This window comes from Fringilla coelebs, assembly GCF_963513975.1.
Source record: "Fringilla coelebs genome assembly, chromosome: Z".
NCBI lineage: Eukaryota > Metazoa > Chordata > Aves > Passeriformes > Fringillidae > Fringilla > Fringilla coelebs.
In genome coordinates, this window is record NC_140031.1 from 1,308,514 (window position 1) to 1,323,604 (window position 15,091).

General features: G+C 49.0%; 1 protein-coding gene across 2 annotated transcripts; it reads right to left on the reverse strand.

Moving 5' to 3' along the window:
* Positions 1-4,849: 4,849 nt before the first annotated feature.
* Positions 4,850-14,773, reverse strand: LIPG (lipase G, endothelial type). Of its 2 annotated transcripts, XM_084224966.1 has the most exons (10): positions 14,655-14,773; positions 14,367-14,539; positions 13,212-13,391; positions 12,483-12,594; positions 11,126-11,350; positions 10,479-10,721; positions 9,909-10,029; positions 9,103-9,321; positions 7,965-8,057; positions 4,850-6,392 (listed from the first exon to the last, which is right to left on the reverse strand). In XM_084224966.1, exons 1-10 carry the CDS (start codon positions 14,740-14,742, stop codon positions 6,371-6,373), a joined length of 1,476 nt encoding a protein of 491 aa, XP_084081092.1. In that variant the 5' UTR covers positions 14,743-14,773; the 3' UTR covers positions 4,850-6,370. The 2 variants fall into 2 exon arrangements, with proteins under 2 accessions (XP_084081092.1, XP_084081091.1); XM_084224965.1 differs by lacking the exon at positions 4,850-6,392 and having other exon boundaries at positions 7,369-8,057.
* Between the last annotated feature and the right edge of the window lie 318 nt (positions 14,774-15,091).

Consider the following 15,091-nt stretch of genomic DNA (forward strand, 5'->3'; position numbering starts at 1 on the left):
CCTTCTCTTGTGCAGGTGAGCAGCCCCAGCTGTGCCAGGCTGGCTCCAGAGCACAGGGGCTCCAGCCCTGGCAGCATCTCCATGTGCCTTCCCTCCCTATAAATTTTCAGTTTCGTTCATTTTGATTTACCTTCACTTACCTTCATTAACCTAATGTGAATTAGACCATATTAGACCAGAATGGACTAGTAGAAGAAAACTACTGTATGCAAAATAACCTGTTAAGAAGACCCTGAACAGTTCTGGCTTGTGTGTAGAGCTGTTAACCAAGGTGAAGGCATCTGGGTTTTCTCTCTCTAACTGACTCCTGGAGTGCTTTTAAGGCAAACCTCTTAATCTTGTCCAGCTATCAGTCAATTTTGTTGCATTTGAATGGATGCTTTTTCCTCAGCAAAAAGACAAAACTAATAAACTCTTTGTAGAGGGAGCAATGAGGTTTTTGAACAAATTTAGTAATCTGCAAACCACCCAGATCCACCAGTCTGAAATTTAGAGATAAATTTTAAGCTTTGTAACCCAACTGATTTTGAGATCATTGGGTATTCCCTCCATTGCTATACGTGAATAAAATGTGGTCCAGCTTTTCCATGGAGTCTTTGATGTGTTGTTCAGTTACAGGTGTGGCTGTTTCACAGGGAGCAAACAGAGCAAGAATCTTCTTCTCATTAACGTCTGCAGGTTTAGGGCATGAGACTACGATTGTTTCAGTACACTTGCCTAGCTCCAGCCCAGCTGGTGTGGCCTTTCTCTTCATAACTTTGTAGAATATGTCTGTTGTCAGCCAAAACAATATATGGAAAGCCACATGGAAAGGAGGGGGTGAAAAATCAACCATATTTGCATTAATGTTTTGTCCAAGTCTTGTGTCATTTCTTACTTTGTCTGAGCTGGTTTGCCTGTTTGCAGAATGAGGAGAGGAGGAACAGCATGGCCTGGAAAACCTTGTTTTATTGATCCACCTTCCTCATTTTTTTATGTTATTACAAGTCAGGTTAGAAGAAGAGAATTCTGCATGTTTGCACTTTGTGTGTTCTTTATACAGATTGCCATAAATATCCCGAACCTTTGTGAAACAGCTTCAAAACAACCTGAAACAGAGGGGACAGAAATAGGAAAAAACCAATAATCAAGCAATATAAATGATTTGATCTTTAGTTTTAAACCTGGGTTGGTTCTGGGCTGAGCTGCTTTACCCATCCCTCTGGGAAGTGTGAGGTCTCTGATGCCTTTGTACCAACGTGCAGTAGTTGCCAGACCCTTTGTGTTTGCTGCTGGGCTGGAAGGGACTGCTGGGAAGGCAATGAGCTATATAATTTATGTTGGAATGTCAGCATCAGAACAGGCATAAAATTACAACTGGTTTGCACAGGCAGAGGAGAAAGATCTTGGGTTTCCTGGACTGTCACAGCCATCTCTCGGTGAGGCTTCTCTTGGGGGCCCCTGGAAAGTTTTACTTGCTGGAGTGAGACTAGGTCATTGTTGTAGTTTGGGAAGCCAGCAAAAAAATGTGCTGTCCTTGTTCTTGCAAGGATGGGTTGGTCTTTTTCTTCCCAAACAGATCTTTTGTACCCAGACTTTTGTAGCTTGGGAGAGATAGCTGGCACCACCTGCATTGGGGACGTCTGCTAAGGCACCTTAGAGCATTGTGTCCTGGTTTAGGGAGATCTGAACAGGACAGGGAGATCTGATCTAGGACACACTGCGAAAGGGAGATAGTACACTGGGAAATGAGGGAGCAGCACACTCCAAATGGACTTTGTGTTCAAGTCACCTCCAAAGAGAGATGCTGGCATGTGCTTGACAGGCTGGGCTTGTCCCAGGTTCCTCTCCAGCTCTCCTGGAGCCCCTACCAGTGCCTAAACGGTCTCCAAGAGAGCTGGAGAGGGACTTGAGACAAGGCATGGAGGGACAGACACAGGGAATGGCTTCTCACTGGCAGAGGGAATATTAGATGGGATAATTCGATGGGATATTGGGAAGGAATTCCCGACTGTGGCGGTGGAGGCGGGGGGGGGGGGGGAGGCCCTGGCGTGGGGTGCCCAGAGCAGCTGTGCAGCTGTGGCTGCCCCTGGATCCCTGGAAGTGTTCCAGGCCATGTTGCATTGGGCTTGGAACAACCTGGGACAGTGGAAGATGCCTCTAGAGATGCCTCCAGTGGCAGGGGGTTGGAATGAACTGGAATTTAAGCTCCCAACACAAACCATTTTGGGATTCTATGGCGCTCTGATTTTATGGTAATTGGTGAAACAGTGCTCAGTTGCTGCTGCTTGTGAGGCTGGGGCAGCCCTGCATGGGGGTTGAGGAGGGTTATAAAGTATTCCCCATGCCGGACCCATTGTTCCTAAGAGAACAGCCTGACCTTTGTGGAGACCTAACCCTTGGGGCTGAATGTAGTGGCTGTGAAAAAGTGACCCCAAGGAAGCCTGGGGGAGGGGTGCCAGGCAGCTGGGGGCACAGTTGTGCAGCCTCAGCCCTGCCTGGCACAGATTTGGGATGCGTCTGCTCTGCCAGGCCTAAATTCCTTAGAGACACAAAATATCTTCTAAATTCATTGAAAAACTTTTAAAAAAATACCGTATCCTCTTTGTTTTCTCACTTGTCTAATGCACAGCCGAGCTCCCAGTGAGGGGAGCCATTCAAGGATGCATCTTGGTGTGCCAGAAGGGGTGGTCCCTCAAGGTGTGGAGCAGCAGGAGCGCTGCATTTGGGAGCTAACATTTGCTGTGAGAAGGGCCAGACACCTGAAGAGGGTGCCCACAGATGTGAAAGAGCTGCAGTCTGTTTCTCCTCTCTTGTGAGCTTGTATTTTTCCCCCTTTTCCTTTAGAGGCCAGCTCCTGCTTGTCCTTGCAGGAGACTCACCCTGCAAGAGGCACCAGCCCTTGTGCTGCAGCTGTGTCCACGGGGTAGCAGCCAAAAAATGAGTTCCAGATATCTGGAATGACTTCTGGTGTTAGTTCCCCCCACACACTCTTTGCAGAGGGTGGAAGGGAGCCCCACAAGAACACATCAGAAAACAGCTCCAGCTCTGGGGTGCAGAATAATCAGGGACCCTACCAGCACCAAATAGCTCTCTGCCAAATCCAGCAAGGTAGTTTTCCTTGCAGACAGGCATTGCTGAGCTTTCCATAGGGAAAGGTTAACTAAGTAATTTCATGCAAATCTTCCTCAGCTCAGAGGTATTTACTCTGTTTGCAAAGTCCTTCTGCTGCTGCTGGATTTGTGCCATCAATTTGTGTCAGGCACAGGCAGAGCACAATAAAAGGCTTCCCTTTAAATTTGTGACGGTGTGGTTGCTGGGAAAAGCTGGGAAAAAACTCAGTGATTAGATTTGGGTAAGTTTCCTTAGAAGTGATCACCAATGGGTTTGTTAGTGAAGTCAGGCAAAGGTGAAGCATTTCGAGCAAAATTTAAGTGACATTTAATGGAGAAAAGAATAATTAATGGAAAAAGTCAAAGGAAGATAGGAAGTTTGTACTTATCCTGACTAGCCTGGCATAGCAGCAATGGTCTTTCCAGAGTCCACTGTGCTCACTGCTACAACCATAGAAAGTAACACAAAATCCTACTTTTCCCCAGCCAAAACCAGTTGTGGTATTGCAATGTCCGAAGGAGAGCAGCATGGGAAGCAAAGCTTAATGGTTTTGGTAGAGCTCCCTGCTGAATGTGGCTTATGGTCACTGTGGGGAATGGCCAAACAGAACATCCCTCTACTGCAAAGCAGAGAAGGATTTTGATTTTGTGATATTCACTCTGCTAAAAAATAGGTGATGTACTGGCACTGTTGAAATCATGTCCTCACTGCTGAGCTAAAACTGAAATAAACCCGTAACCACAGGAGGGTTTGGGTTGGAAGGAACTAAAGCCCATCCAGTGCCACCCCCTGCCATGGGCAGGGACCCCTTCCACCATCCCAGGGTGCTCCAAGCCCTGTCCAGCCTGGCCTTGGACACTGCCAGGGATCCAGGGGCAGCCACAGCTGCTCTGGGCACCCTGGGCCAGGGCCTGCCCACCCTCCCAGCCAGCAATTCCTCATTCCCAATATCCCATCTGTCCCTGCCCTCTGGCCCTGGGAAGCCATTCCCTGGCTGCTGTCCCTCCCTGCCTTGTGCCCAGTCCCTGTGCAGCTCTCCTGGAGCCCCTTGAGGCCCTGGCAGGGGCTCTGAGGTGTCCCTGGAGCCTTCTCTTGTGCAGGTGAGCAGCCCCAGCTGTGCCAGGCTGGCTCCAGAGCACAGGGGCCCCAGCCCTGGCAGCATCTCCGTGTCCCCCCTCTCCTAGTGTTTTATGGGAGGCATCTCTACAGAGCAGTTGTAGATCCAGAGTGACTTTGACCCGTTCCTGAAGGCCTCGGTGGTGGGAGCATGGAGGGAACAGCTTGGCCTTGGCCACACAGAGGAGTTGGGAAGGAGGAGGAAGGAGGGTGCTGTACCTGGCTGAAGGTCTCAGGGACCTGCAGGGAGGAACAAGACTGTCATAGCTGTTCTGGCAAGGAATGTCAAAGCTTTTGGTAGATTGCTATCCTGACAGGAGGGGACAGCCGGGGGGGTCGGGCTGTGCTCCCAGGGAACAGGGATAAGAGGAGAGGGAAGGGCCTCAGGATGGGCCAGGGGAGGTTTAGGCTGGAAATTAGGGAAAAGTTCTTCATGGAAAGGGTGGTCATGCCCCAGCACTGCTGCCCAGGTGATGGAATCCCTATCCCTTGAGCCATGAGGATGTGGCACTCGGGGACATGAGTCGGTAGTGGCCCTGGCAGTGCAGGGGACAAGTTCTTTCCAACCTAAATGGTTCTGTGGTCAATAACACAACTTCATTGATTTTTACAAAGCCCTTTATTTTTGATTTCAAGGCTCATAAAAACTGTTACTCAAAACCAAAATGTTTAAAATTTTACATATATACAATATGAGAAATAAATTATGTTTTAAGTCCATACAAAAACCACAATATACAAATAGGGCTTTAAAACTTCTCTAAGTATGGCATGGCAACAACTCACAGATACTTACCAAAGGCTTCTGTTTTCGAAGTCTTTGCATAAAACCATGAAAAAAAATATCCCCAAATGTGCTTGCTTTGGTTGGAGTGAAGCTCTACAAAAACTGAAGAGATTTGCAGGCTTCAGAAGGACTTGCTAAGACTTCAGAACTCAGTGCACCACCTGGCAACACCATTTTTGAGATTGCCTTTCTGCATGCCAAAAGCTCAAGGGCTGTTATACCAATTTTCCTTCCAGAAAGTAAAAAAAAAATAAAATAAAGGAAAAAGAAATAAAAGCCAAAAGCAAGCAACCAAAACAAAACCTATTTCACCAGCTGACAAGGTCCACTCTGCTGTAGCAAACAGGACAGCTGTAGAGTCTGTCCAACTGAAAGCCAAGGCAAGATCACCTGGGACCAGGGAATCCAACGGGGGTGTTGTGACAACTGAGGGCAGGATGTTTGGCACTCAAAAATAAGGTCTTAATTATGCATTGGTACTACAACAGCTTCTGAGCAGAGGGGAGCACGTTCTCAGAGGTTAAAAGGAGTGGAGCAAAGCTCTCCTGAGGCAGCATGGTGCATTGCCGTCCTCCATCCCTGTGGTCAGAACAAGGGCAGCTTCTCTTTGCCCCTTAAAAAGGGATCCCCACATGGGACTGGGCAGCCCCACTGCAGACCCTGACCAGGCATTGAGGAGCAGCTGCCACCACCACCACCTGCACCGTGTCCTGCCCCAGGCACAGGGAGGACAGAGCTCTGCCTCCTTATCAGGCCACGTGTCAGGCAAATAGACATTTCAGTATCAGAACAGGTTATTTTTAAGGCAAGCAAAGGACAATTTGAAGTTAAGTGGCATTGTGCTTATCCCCAGCCCTTCCCTGGACAACCCCACACACCTGACCTGTGCTGGTCTCACCTTCCCAAAGCCCACAGTGCTACAGGACCAAGGTAACCCCTACCCTAGGTGCTAATTTGTTCTCGGCAGCTCTGTCACCCACAGTCTGATGGGCAGTTAGCGTGGTTATTTGTCTTCTCAACTCCACTGGCAGACAGACCAGAAGATCATTGCTGAGGTCTCAGTCTGTGAAGATCACGTCCATAGTCCTGGTTAATGGGAGCAGGGAAGGGAAATGCAGTGTGTAACAGGTCAAGGTAAGGTTAAATGCACAAACCAGGCTCCTCGGGAAAGGGAAAATGGAGTTTTAGTTATTGTAGGTCTAGGACCATGGTTCATCAATTGCTCCTCAGTTTCTTGCATCCAATCCAAGATGTTTTGTCCTGAAGAGCTAGTTTCTTTAAGTGCTACCAAGCCAGATTTCTCCTAGAGCATCTTGCCACCTGTGTGGTCTTCATGCATCTAGGTTGCTTGGTTTTGAGTCTTTAGGGAAGCCTTCAGAGCAGATTTGAGACAGACCTGGGGAAAACAGAGAGCAAAAAAGACACCTAGTTAAACACAGAAGTTAAGAGGTGTAATGAAGGATTTCTAAGAACCCATGGAAAGCCAAGAACAGGTTTGGACAGCACAGGCTGGTGTTTTATTCTGCCAAAGCTGCACTTTGCCCAGTAGCTACTCAGTGAGAGCCTGCAGCAAACATTATCCAGGCTGCAAGCAGAAATTACAGAGCTTGAGCTAGACCCTGCCTGTGCAGCTCCATTTGGAATGGACAGATGTTTGCAGGCTCAATCTCTAAGGAGAGAACTATAATATTGCACTGACTTGGCAGAAACAGAGAGCTGAACAGCAAGTAATCACTCATGATTTCTGGAAGGAAGGATCATTTCCTAGAAAAAATGGTGCGCTGGAGCTGAGCTCAGCTCCTGTGCCTCGTGCACAAGCTGTACTGCACGAGAAAGGAGGAAGGGCACATCTGCCAGCAATTCAGTTTTATGGGGGTTACCAAGTAGCGTATCAAAACAGCCTTTTATTGTACCTGCAGGAATGTTTACTCGATCTTTCGAGACTCGTGGCAGAGCAACAAGTTCTTGCACAGGGGTTTCATTCACAGAATTGTTTGCTACCGTGCATAGCACAGCTTGCTGGTTTCTGCCAAACCTGGAATGGGACCAGCTCGCATTTCTGAGCTGAGTTCTGCTGCCCAGGCAGGCTGTGCTAAGCTCGACTTCCACGGGGCTCTGCTAACCCTGACAAGCACTTTGTCCTCTGGATTAGAAGTGACAAAGCTCCAAGTCTACAAAATGAAATTTAAGAGAGGGCAAAAGGCTGGGCTAAATCCAAAGGAAAGTATCATTTAGTCAAATGAACAGCAATTCATTCAAAACATGACTGGAGGCATCCGAGGCAATCAGGTTGTCACTGCTGGGACCAGATTTTCTGGAAGTCATGCTCTTAGGACTGTTCTGTGTGTCTGGGAAGTCCCTCAGAGGTTAAGCAAGGCTGAGCTGCTTTGGCAGTGGCAGAGTCGGCACTCTCCTGCACCAGAGGAGATCAGCAGGCCTGGAGATGAAGCTGTAGGACGCAGGGCTGTAACACCATGGCAAGTCCTCACTTGAGTCTTCCTCATGCAGTTGAGCTCAAACTTTAACCAAGCGATTTCATGGCAGCTCAAGGTCTTTCACCAGACTTTGAGGAAATGCCCTGCACTCCTCCCAGGTTCCCCCTGTTTTACAGGGCACTTAATAAATGATTCTTAGTTACCTTTCCACTATTGCACAGATCTGGGGCATTGGTGGCACCTGACTTTAGCGCCTACCACAATTAGGAGCAAGGACTGTGATACATCTGTTTGGCTGTAAAAATGTAAAGGCACAAGATGACAATCCAAGGTCAGAAGGGAGAATAAAATCACCTACTTAGCGATAGATATGGCATACATGAGAATTAAGTCTGATAGCTGTGAATCTTAGGCTAGGATTTCTTATCTTTTTCGAAAGAATAAGAGGTGTCAGGAGATAAAAATACAATGAGAACTCATCCCAGCCAAGCCACATGCATCATACAAGAATTTCTCTTGACTGATTTCCATACCTTTTCTGCCATTCCTCTGTGCACTTGACAAACCAGAGCTCTTTGCCAGGAGATATACTGGTTAGCTGGGAGTCCTCCACGCAGAAAGCAAACCTAGGAGGTGGAGGACACAGAAGTCAAGGCACTTGCTGCCTCCATGATTAACAATTAGCAAGTAATAAGGACTGCAACTTATTCTAGGATGAGTTGTTTGATTAGCCATCCATCCCACAGAACACCTTGATACACCATCAGCCCCTTGAGTTGCTGTTTTATTTCCTACTTCAATATTTTAACTGGGGATCTTTGCTTCTAATACCCCTATGTTTCATAGAAGCCAGGATGCAGAATACCTTACAGATGACAGGTGATGCTTATTTAAAGCACTGAGAAACGTAGGAAATCATCAATGTCAACTGCTGCTCTTTGACAGATCTGGGTTACCTTCAGAACAATATTAACAGAAGGTGTGGGAGCACTGTGCTACATGCTTGGGAGCTTTAACAATTCTTGGATGCTCAGGTAACTTTCCATTTGCAGAGAATCATAGAATCAGAGAATGGTTTGGGTGGGATGGGACCTTAAAAATCATCCCTGCCACGGTAGAGAACCTTCCACTAGAATTCTATGGTCAATTCTATAATCCAGGGGTATGGGTTGGTTTGGAAATGCCCTTAAAAATAACCTAGTTCCAACCCCCCTGCCAGATCCCAGAAGGAGTAATGCAGTGCTTGAGGGGTTGGTGCCACCATGTTACTGGTTGCAGTTTTAGGCCCTGCTGGTTGTACCAAATCAGCACATTGTGCCTGTAAATAATAGCCATGACCATCCATCTTTCAGTACTTTTGGTGCTCAGTACTTTAACACTTCAGCTACAATCTAAACCACCTTGAAGCACATTAATTTAGACCCAGTGGATTCTACAGTATCAAAATAAAGCTCCAAATCCGCTCTGTGTGGACCAGTTTTGCTTAAAGCCTGTTTGCAGCCTCATGCTGGACAGTAACCTGCTCTTCTACACCACACGGGAGCGATAACTGATGACACCAAATAGGAAGGCAGCTCAGGATACCAACTACATTCATAACACCAAGTTTTTTTCTTCAGCCCTGGGTTGAAGTTTCAGGTCAGTTCACATGCAGCCTAGCACAATTATTACCTCTGTTGTGTTTCCCCAGATTTCACACGTATTCTTCTGATGTGGAGCTCCTGGGAGGAATTCACAGGCCTGTACCAGTAGCTCCTCAGCTCTTTCCACAGATCATACCACGACTGAGACGTCCCCTCCCAGGTGAGCTTTATTTTCAGAAGTTCACCCATGTCCTCCTCAGTATAGACCAGGAAGGTGTTTGTAGCATTTAGGCCAATTAGATCAAGCCTGGAAGAGAGGCAGAGACTTGGCATTTTTTCCTTATGGAAGCATGCCAGGTGCTCCTTTGTTCCATGCCAGGAGTTTAACAGAGCCCCTGCAGCTTATCGAGTGCTGCACGTTCAACTGTCACCAGTTAATTACTGATTGCACTGACGGGAGTTCAGATAGCTGGTTCCACACAACACAGCGTGTACTTAGCTTGGCCATCCTTCCATAGCTTAAAGGTGGGGTTTGTGCCTGCTCTTTCTTTTGGGAGCGGCTAAATGAGGTCAGCAGTGCCTCCAGAGACATTTCAGACTACGTCCAAATGGTGGAGGGCAAAAACAAACCAACCAACCAAAAAAACCCACACACAAAAAAGCAACAAGCCATGAAGGGTAACATGGGACTGGGCACATTAAAGTGCTCTCCATTCGTCCAGTAATAAATTATAATTAAGCTGCTGAATGAAAAGCTTTTTGGAAAGGTGATGAAGTGAGGCTGCTAGACTGGGATGCAACGCCAGTGATAGCACAGGAAAAAGAATTCTGCCTTCCTGTGTAGTCCCTGTGGCCTTCGTACTTAGGTAAAAACACAAAAGGCAGATTACTTACATTTCTAAAGAAAGGGGCTCAGAGTCTCCATTGGTGCCGTGGAGGGTGACAGAGAAGGTGGGATCAACCTCTCCCAAGCCCTTATAGCTGAAGACATGCATTTTCATCTGGTAGTGGTAGACTGGAGAGAGAGGGGAGAACAGAGATGGAACCAGCTGTGCTGAAAGAAACGTTGCTCAGCACTGCTCTGCGTGATGGCTAGCAAAGACGAGACCCTTCCTTTAGTGAGACAGCACTGATCACTTTTTCCTGCCCTTGCTGATTAAAAATGTGAGTTTTGCACAACAGCAGCAGCAGGCCCACCCTGGGGACGGCTCCCCAGACCTTTTATTGCTCTGAGGCTGAGTTCCACAAGCACGGCAGATAAACTGCAGCCCTGCTCAAAAGGCAGAGTGTAGTTGTGGGTGGGAGGAAGGAGAACAGTGATGGCACAGCACAGCAGTGCAGCCAGGTGCCAGCAGAACAGCAGCTGGAGCTTTGTGGCTTTGGGGAGATGCTGCTCCTCTGCCTCTGCCTCCTTCCCCACACCGACTCGGGGAGGCCGTGCTCCTGCTGGGAGGGGAAGCGTACCTTTGAAGGGCATGTCAGCCCTGGTTTTCAGGTACATCTTGCTGTTCCTCTTGTGCCGGATCCTGCGGGCGTTGTAGCCGATGCCGTTGCAGCGGTTCTTGCGGCAGCTCAGGCAGATGCCCTTCTTGAAGCGACTGGAATCGGTGCACTGGAACGCGAAGCTCTGCTTGTCCTGGTTCACCAGGGAGTCCACAAAGAGGTGCACAGACCGCTCGTGCTCACATTTGACAACTTCACCAATTGCTGGAGAGGCAGAGTTGCAAGGGATAAACTTGGTTTAAGCAGCTGTCACCCCAGCAGCCCATAAGATAAAGTGAGCTGTGCCTTTCTGTAGCCCAGCATGAGCTGAGCAGGGCTAAACTTGAACAGTTTTCCAACAGCAGCAATTCAGGAGGCTAGTGGGAGATGCTCACTTAGTCCCTCACATGAAGAGCTTTAAGAGGATTCTAGTCCCAGCATAAGACCACAGATTATGATCAGGTGTTGGAGTGAGGATGTGCTTCATTGTTAAAATCATCCAGAGTTTCTAGCAACCATCTCCAGAAGTACAGACAGTTTAGAAGGAAAAACCATTTTCTTTCCATCAACCCAAGTCTATCTGTGAGAAGCCTACACTGATCGGAGGCAAAAGATTAAAGAGAACTTACTCCCATAGGCAATGGCTCCCAAGACATCACTTAGGCCACAGCCAGGCTGGAAGTCTCCCCCGTTGGGATAGATGTCAAGGTGGCCGACAGGCATCTGGATCCCAATGCTAACACCCAGTGTTTCCCTGGTGTAGGTGTGAAGGACATCCACAAAGTTGGCATCGTCAGGGGAGAGGCGCCTGCTGGGGTCCACTCCTTCAAACATGGGGCCAGCAGGATCCAAGCCTGGAGTCGGAGACAGAACACAAGGGGCCAGGTAAGAAATTGGGCTATTTCATACAGAATATAGCCAGAAGCCTGCTGCTGGCAGGTGTCCTCACCAGCTGATACACAGAGGGCCCCATCCTCATTGCTGGTACTGTCCCTCAAGATGTCTTCACCATGGGCTCACTGAGGGAACAAATAAAGATGCCCTGCTCCACTTTTGGGGCAGCACAACCCAATAGCAGCGCCATGATCAGACTGCCTGTTGGAAGCAATGAGCCTTCACCAGGTGATGGTGAAGAGATGATTCAAGAGGCATCTCCGAACACCAGAACAGGTTTAACACCCCAGGGACAGATGGCAACCAAAGCTGCATCAGTGACATTTAGTGTGTTTTCAGACTGCACATATGCAGGGACTAACACAATTTAAGCAGCAGCCAAGAAATATCTCCTCCTGAGATCCCATGATGGATTTGGGACGCTCTGTTAACCCCTGAGCCTCACCCCCAACCAGAAGCTGCACTCCAGAGCATTTCTACAACTTGACTGTTAGGTGATTTTTTTTTCCCTGATTAACTAAATACAGACATTTACTGCTAGGCTATGTGGAATTCTCACTGCCAGTGTCACATGTAAATCCTTAATGCAACTCCTTGTACTATGCCCTAAGTTCTCACATGTTGAAATCAGCTTTCCTGTGGAGCTGGAAGCAAACTCTTCAGATATTTCCAGAATGAGAGTTTAGAGTTGATTTTTTTTTTTAAATCAGACATCTTGTAAGACAAACAGCACACAATAGCTCTCACCTCCATTAGTTTATGAGCTATAATTACAAAAACACTATCACTCAGAGGAATAGCATTTGGATAGTAAGAGCTTGAGCTGGCCCTGTTTCGAATCCACATTTAAATTTAAACAAACTCAGGACCAGTTTGTCCTGGGTAAGGTTTTCACATTGAAGCCTTGCTATAATTATTGTGAGATCTGTGCTATCTTTCCACTGCCGCCACAAGCAGAAAACTTGTCATTTCTGGAAGAATAACACCAAAACAACTTTGTAGCAACACAGGAAATGAGCCTCTTCGGGGAAACTCACTGCCAGGAAGGACAGGGGAGAGACTGCTTTAAAAAGTGCTTAAAAAGCCACTTGCCTGTAATTCTGCCTATAGTGCCATGGACGTGGTTACCAGCAAAGCCAGCCACGTGGGCTCCCAGGCTGTACCCAATCAGGTGGACATTCTCAAGCTTGAAGAGGGGGTTCTCCTGCAAGAAAAAGAAAATATGAGAGTTTGATCCCCTCTCTTTCATGGCATCTGGTGCTACTTCTTCCTGCAGGAATATAAAGTCCAGTTCCAAGAAGGGATTGGTGGGAGTGGGCCGATAAGCACGCTTTGTCTTGTATTTCATCAAGACAAGTGGAATGGTTTGGATGGCACTTGTGGTTTACCCGTGTTCCAGCCCCAATTATGATATTCTTTATCACCAAGAACAAAACTTTCCCCTGGGAGCTGCCAGCAGACTCAGCACTGGCCATGGCCTCAGATGCCAAGTGCAGCACCATGGACCTCTCCTCTTTCCTCGCCTCCTGCTAGGCCAGTGCTGGCTCTGAATGCCCGAGCTCACATTGCTCAGGCAGCACTCCCAAATCTGACCTGCATTTCAGCACCACTGACCCGAGCATGCCTCACCTGAGGCAGCATCTCCCGGGAGGCAGGGCAGCAGCACTGCAGCTATGAGCCATCACCTGGCCAAGCCCTGGGCTGGGTGTTACGGCACAGCCTGCCCTGCTGGTGAGCCTCAGCGCTGGTGAACGCTCAGCAGCCTTGTGCAACAGTCCCTCACTGAGCATTACAACAGAGGCTGCTCTTAGCTTGCACTACCTGTAACCAGTCAAGCAACCTCGCTATGGTTTTTCCAACAATCTGCGTGTTGTTCACGGCATCGGTGTAGAGCTGATGGGCAAGAGAGAGCCAGTCCACCACGACCACATTGGCATCCTTCTCCCTCTCCTGCAGAGCGGACACCAAGCTGTCAAGCCAGGTTTCGAACATGCCACTCATCTAGAAAGAGATTCAGGCATCAGTTTCCAGTTCGCGGGACCAAGATGACACATCCACAGTCAAGTTATTTGCATGCCATTTACATTTGCTGCTCCAGCTGCATGCTGCTCCTCTGCATGCCCCACTACCTCTCAGCGATGCAGTAAGAGCATGCATGCAATGGAGTAAGAAAAACAGGTTTTGAGAGACTCTGGCTGTAATTACCCACTTGCCTTCTAGGGCAGGAGGGAGAGGCATTCGTTACGTGCCACCTTATCACACTTTTTCTCAAGAAATTCGGATGGATTGCAAAATTATTCACCAGACCTGGCAGTGCAGTTTGCATACGCCCTGGCAAAGCTGATAAGTCCCCCGAGTGCCACACATTCAGCCTTACCAAATGCAGAATTAAAAAGCTTGATAAAGTCTGTGTGCCCTCTTGTTCCTTTATCAAGGAGCACACATAGCAGACGCAGGACTGGGCACTCAGCTATGATTACAGAAGGGCTATACACGTGCCTGTCAAGTCAAGTGTCACATTCATAGTGGTCAGTCAGTTGGATTTTGGTGCCATGTTCACATTACAGAGCTAGGAAGTGATCTTGAGCAGTTATGAGTTGGGTGATTTCAGAGTTTCTAAGCCTGACCCTGAACATTTTGCTCCAGACATCTCAATAGAGGTGCATCTTTTAAGAGACCATTGTGCTCAGAACATGAAAAGTTTTCCCAAATTCCTATGTTCATAGAATTCTAAAACGGTTTGTGTAGGAAAGGACCTTAAAGATTATCTGGTTTGAACTCCCCTGCCATCGACAGAGACATCTTCCACTAGACCAGGTGGTTCAAAGTGCCATCCAGCCCAGCCTTGAACACCTTCAGGGATGAGTCAGTCACAGAAATTCCTGAAAATAAATATTCTGGAGGCACAGCCCATTTGCAGGGCAGTTTGCTCTCTGAGTGGGCAGACTAAGCATTGCCCAGGATCTTCACACTTACCGTCCAGCCGTGAATGATGAAGAAGGTTTTAGCTGTCACGTTGAACTTGCAGTCCTCCAAGCACTGCTGCTGGCCGATGGCGAGAGTGCAACCATCCTCACCGGCGTCCGGCGAGGAGCGGAGACCGAACTTCACCCGCTCCTTCTGCGCCGACACACGCTCCGCGCTGCCATCTGCGAGCCCGAGGGAGAGGAGAGTCAGCAAAGCGCCTCGAAACCCGCCTGCCCCGTCGGGGGACGAGCCCGCTCCGCGGCTCCCCCGGTCCCGCGTGGGACCGCGCTCACCCACCTCCTGCCGCGGGCAGCGCCGCCTCCCCGCCCCGCGCCGCGATGCAACAGGACACGGCGCTGCACAGCAGGAGGAAGAGCCTCCTCATGGCTCGGGAGGACGGCCGGACGGAGGGCTGGAGCGGGGAAGGGATGAATGGATGGACACACGCTCGCACGGACGCGCGGCGGCGGCGGCGCCGCTTTAACAGTGGCACCGTGGGGGGCGGGGCCGGCCCGCCGCTCCTATTGGTCACGCCTTCCGTGACGTCATACAGTATGAATGGGAGGCCACGCCCCGTGTGGGAGGGTCCCCGGGGGTCCCCAGCGCTGACACCCCGAGGGACCCAGGGGACATGTGGGGAGGTTGGTGGGAGCCACAGGGGGTCCCCAGCGCTGACACCCCGAGGGACCCGGGGGATATGTGGGGGGGATGGTGGGAGCCACAAGGGTCACCCC

What these genes read in the sequence shown, in the direction of transcription:
- LIPG (XM_084224965.1), bottom strand. Translation starts at nt 14,742, where the DNA reads ATGAGGAGGCTCTTCCTCCTGCTGTGCAGCGCCGTGTCCTGTTGCATC. An exon ending in GGTTGCTTGACTGGTTACAG is followed by an intron (nt 12,595 to 13,211) that starts GTAGTGCAAGCT and finishes TTTTTCTTGCAG; the next exon opens with GAGAACCCCCTCTTCAAGCT. An exon ending in GAGCCCCTTTCTTTAGAAAT is followed by an intron (nt 9,322 to 9,908) that starts GTAAGTAATCTG and finishes CCTCTCTTCCAG; the next exon opens with GCTTGATCTAATTGGCCTAA.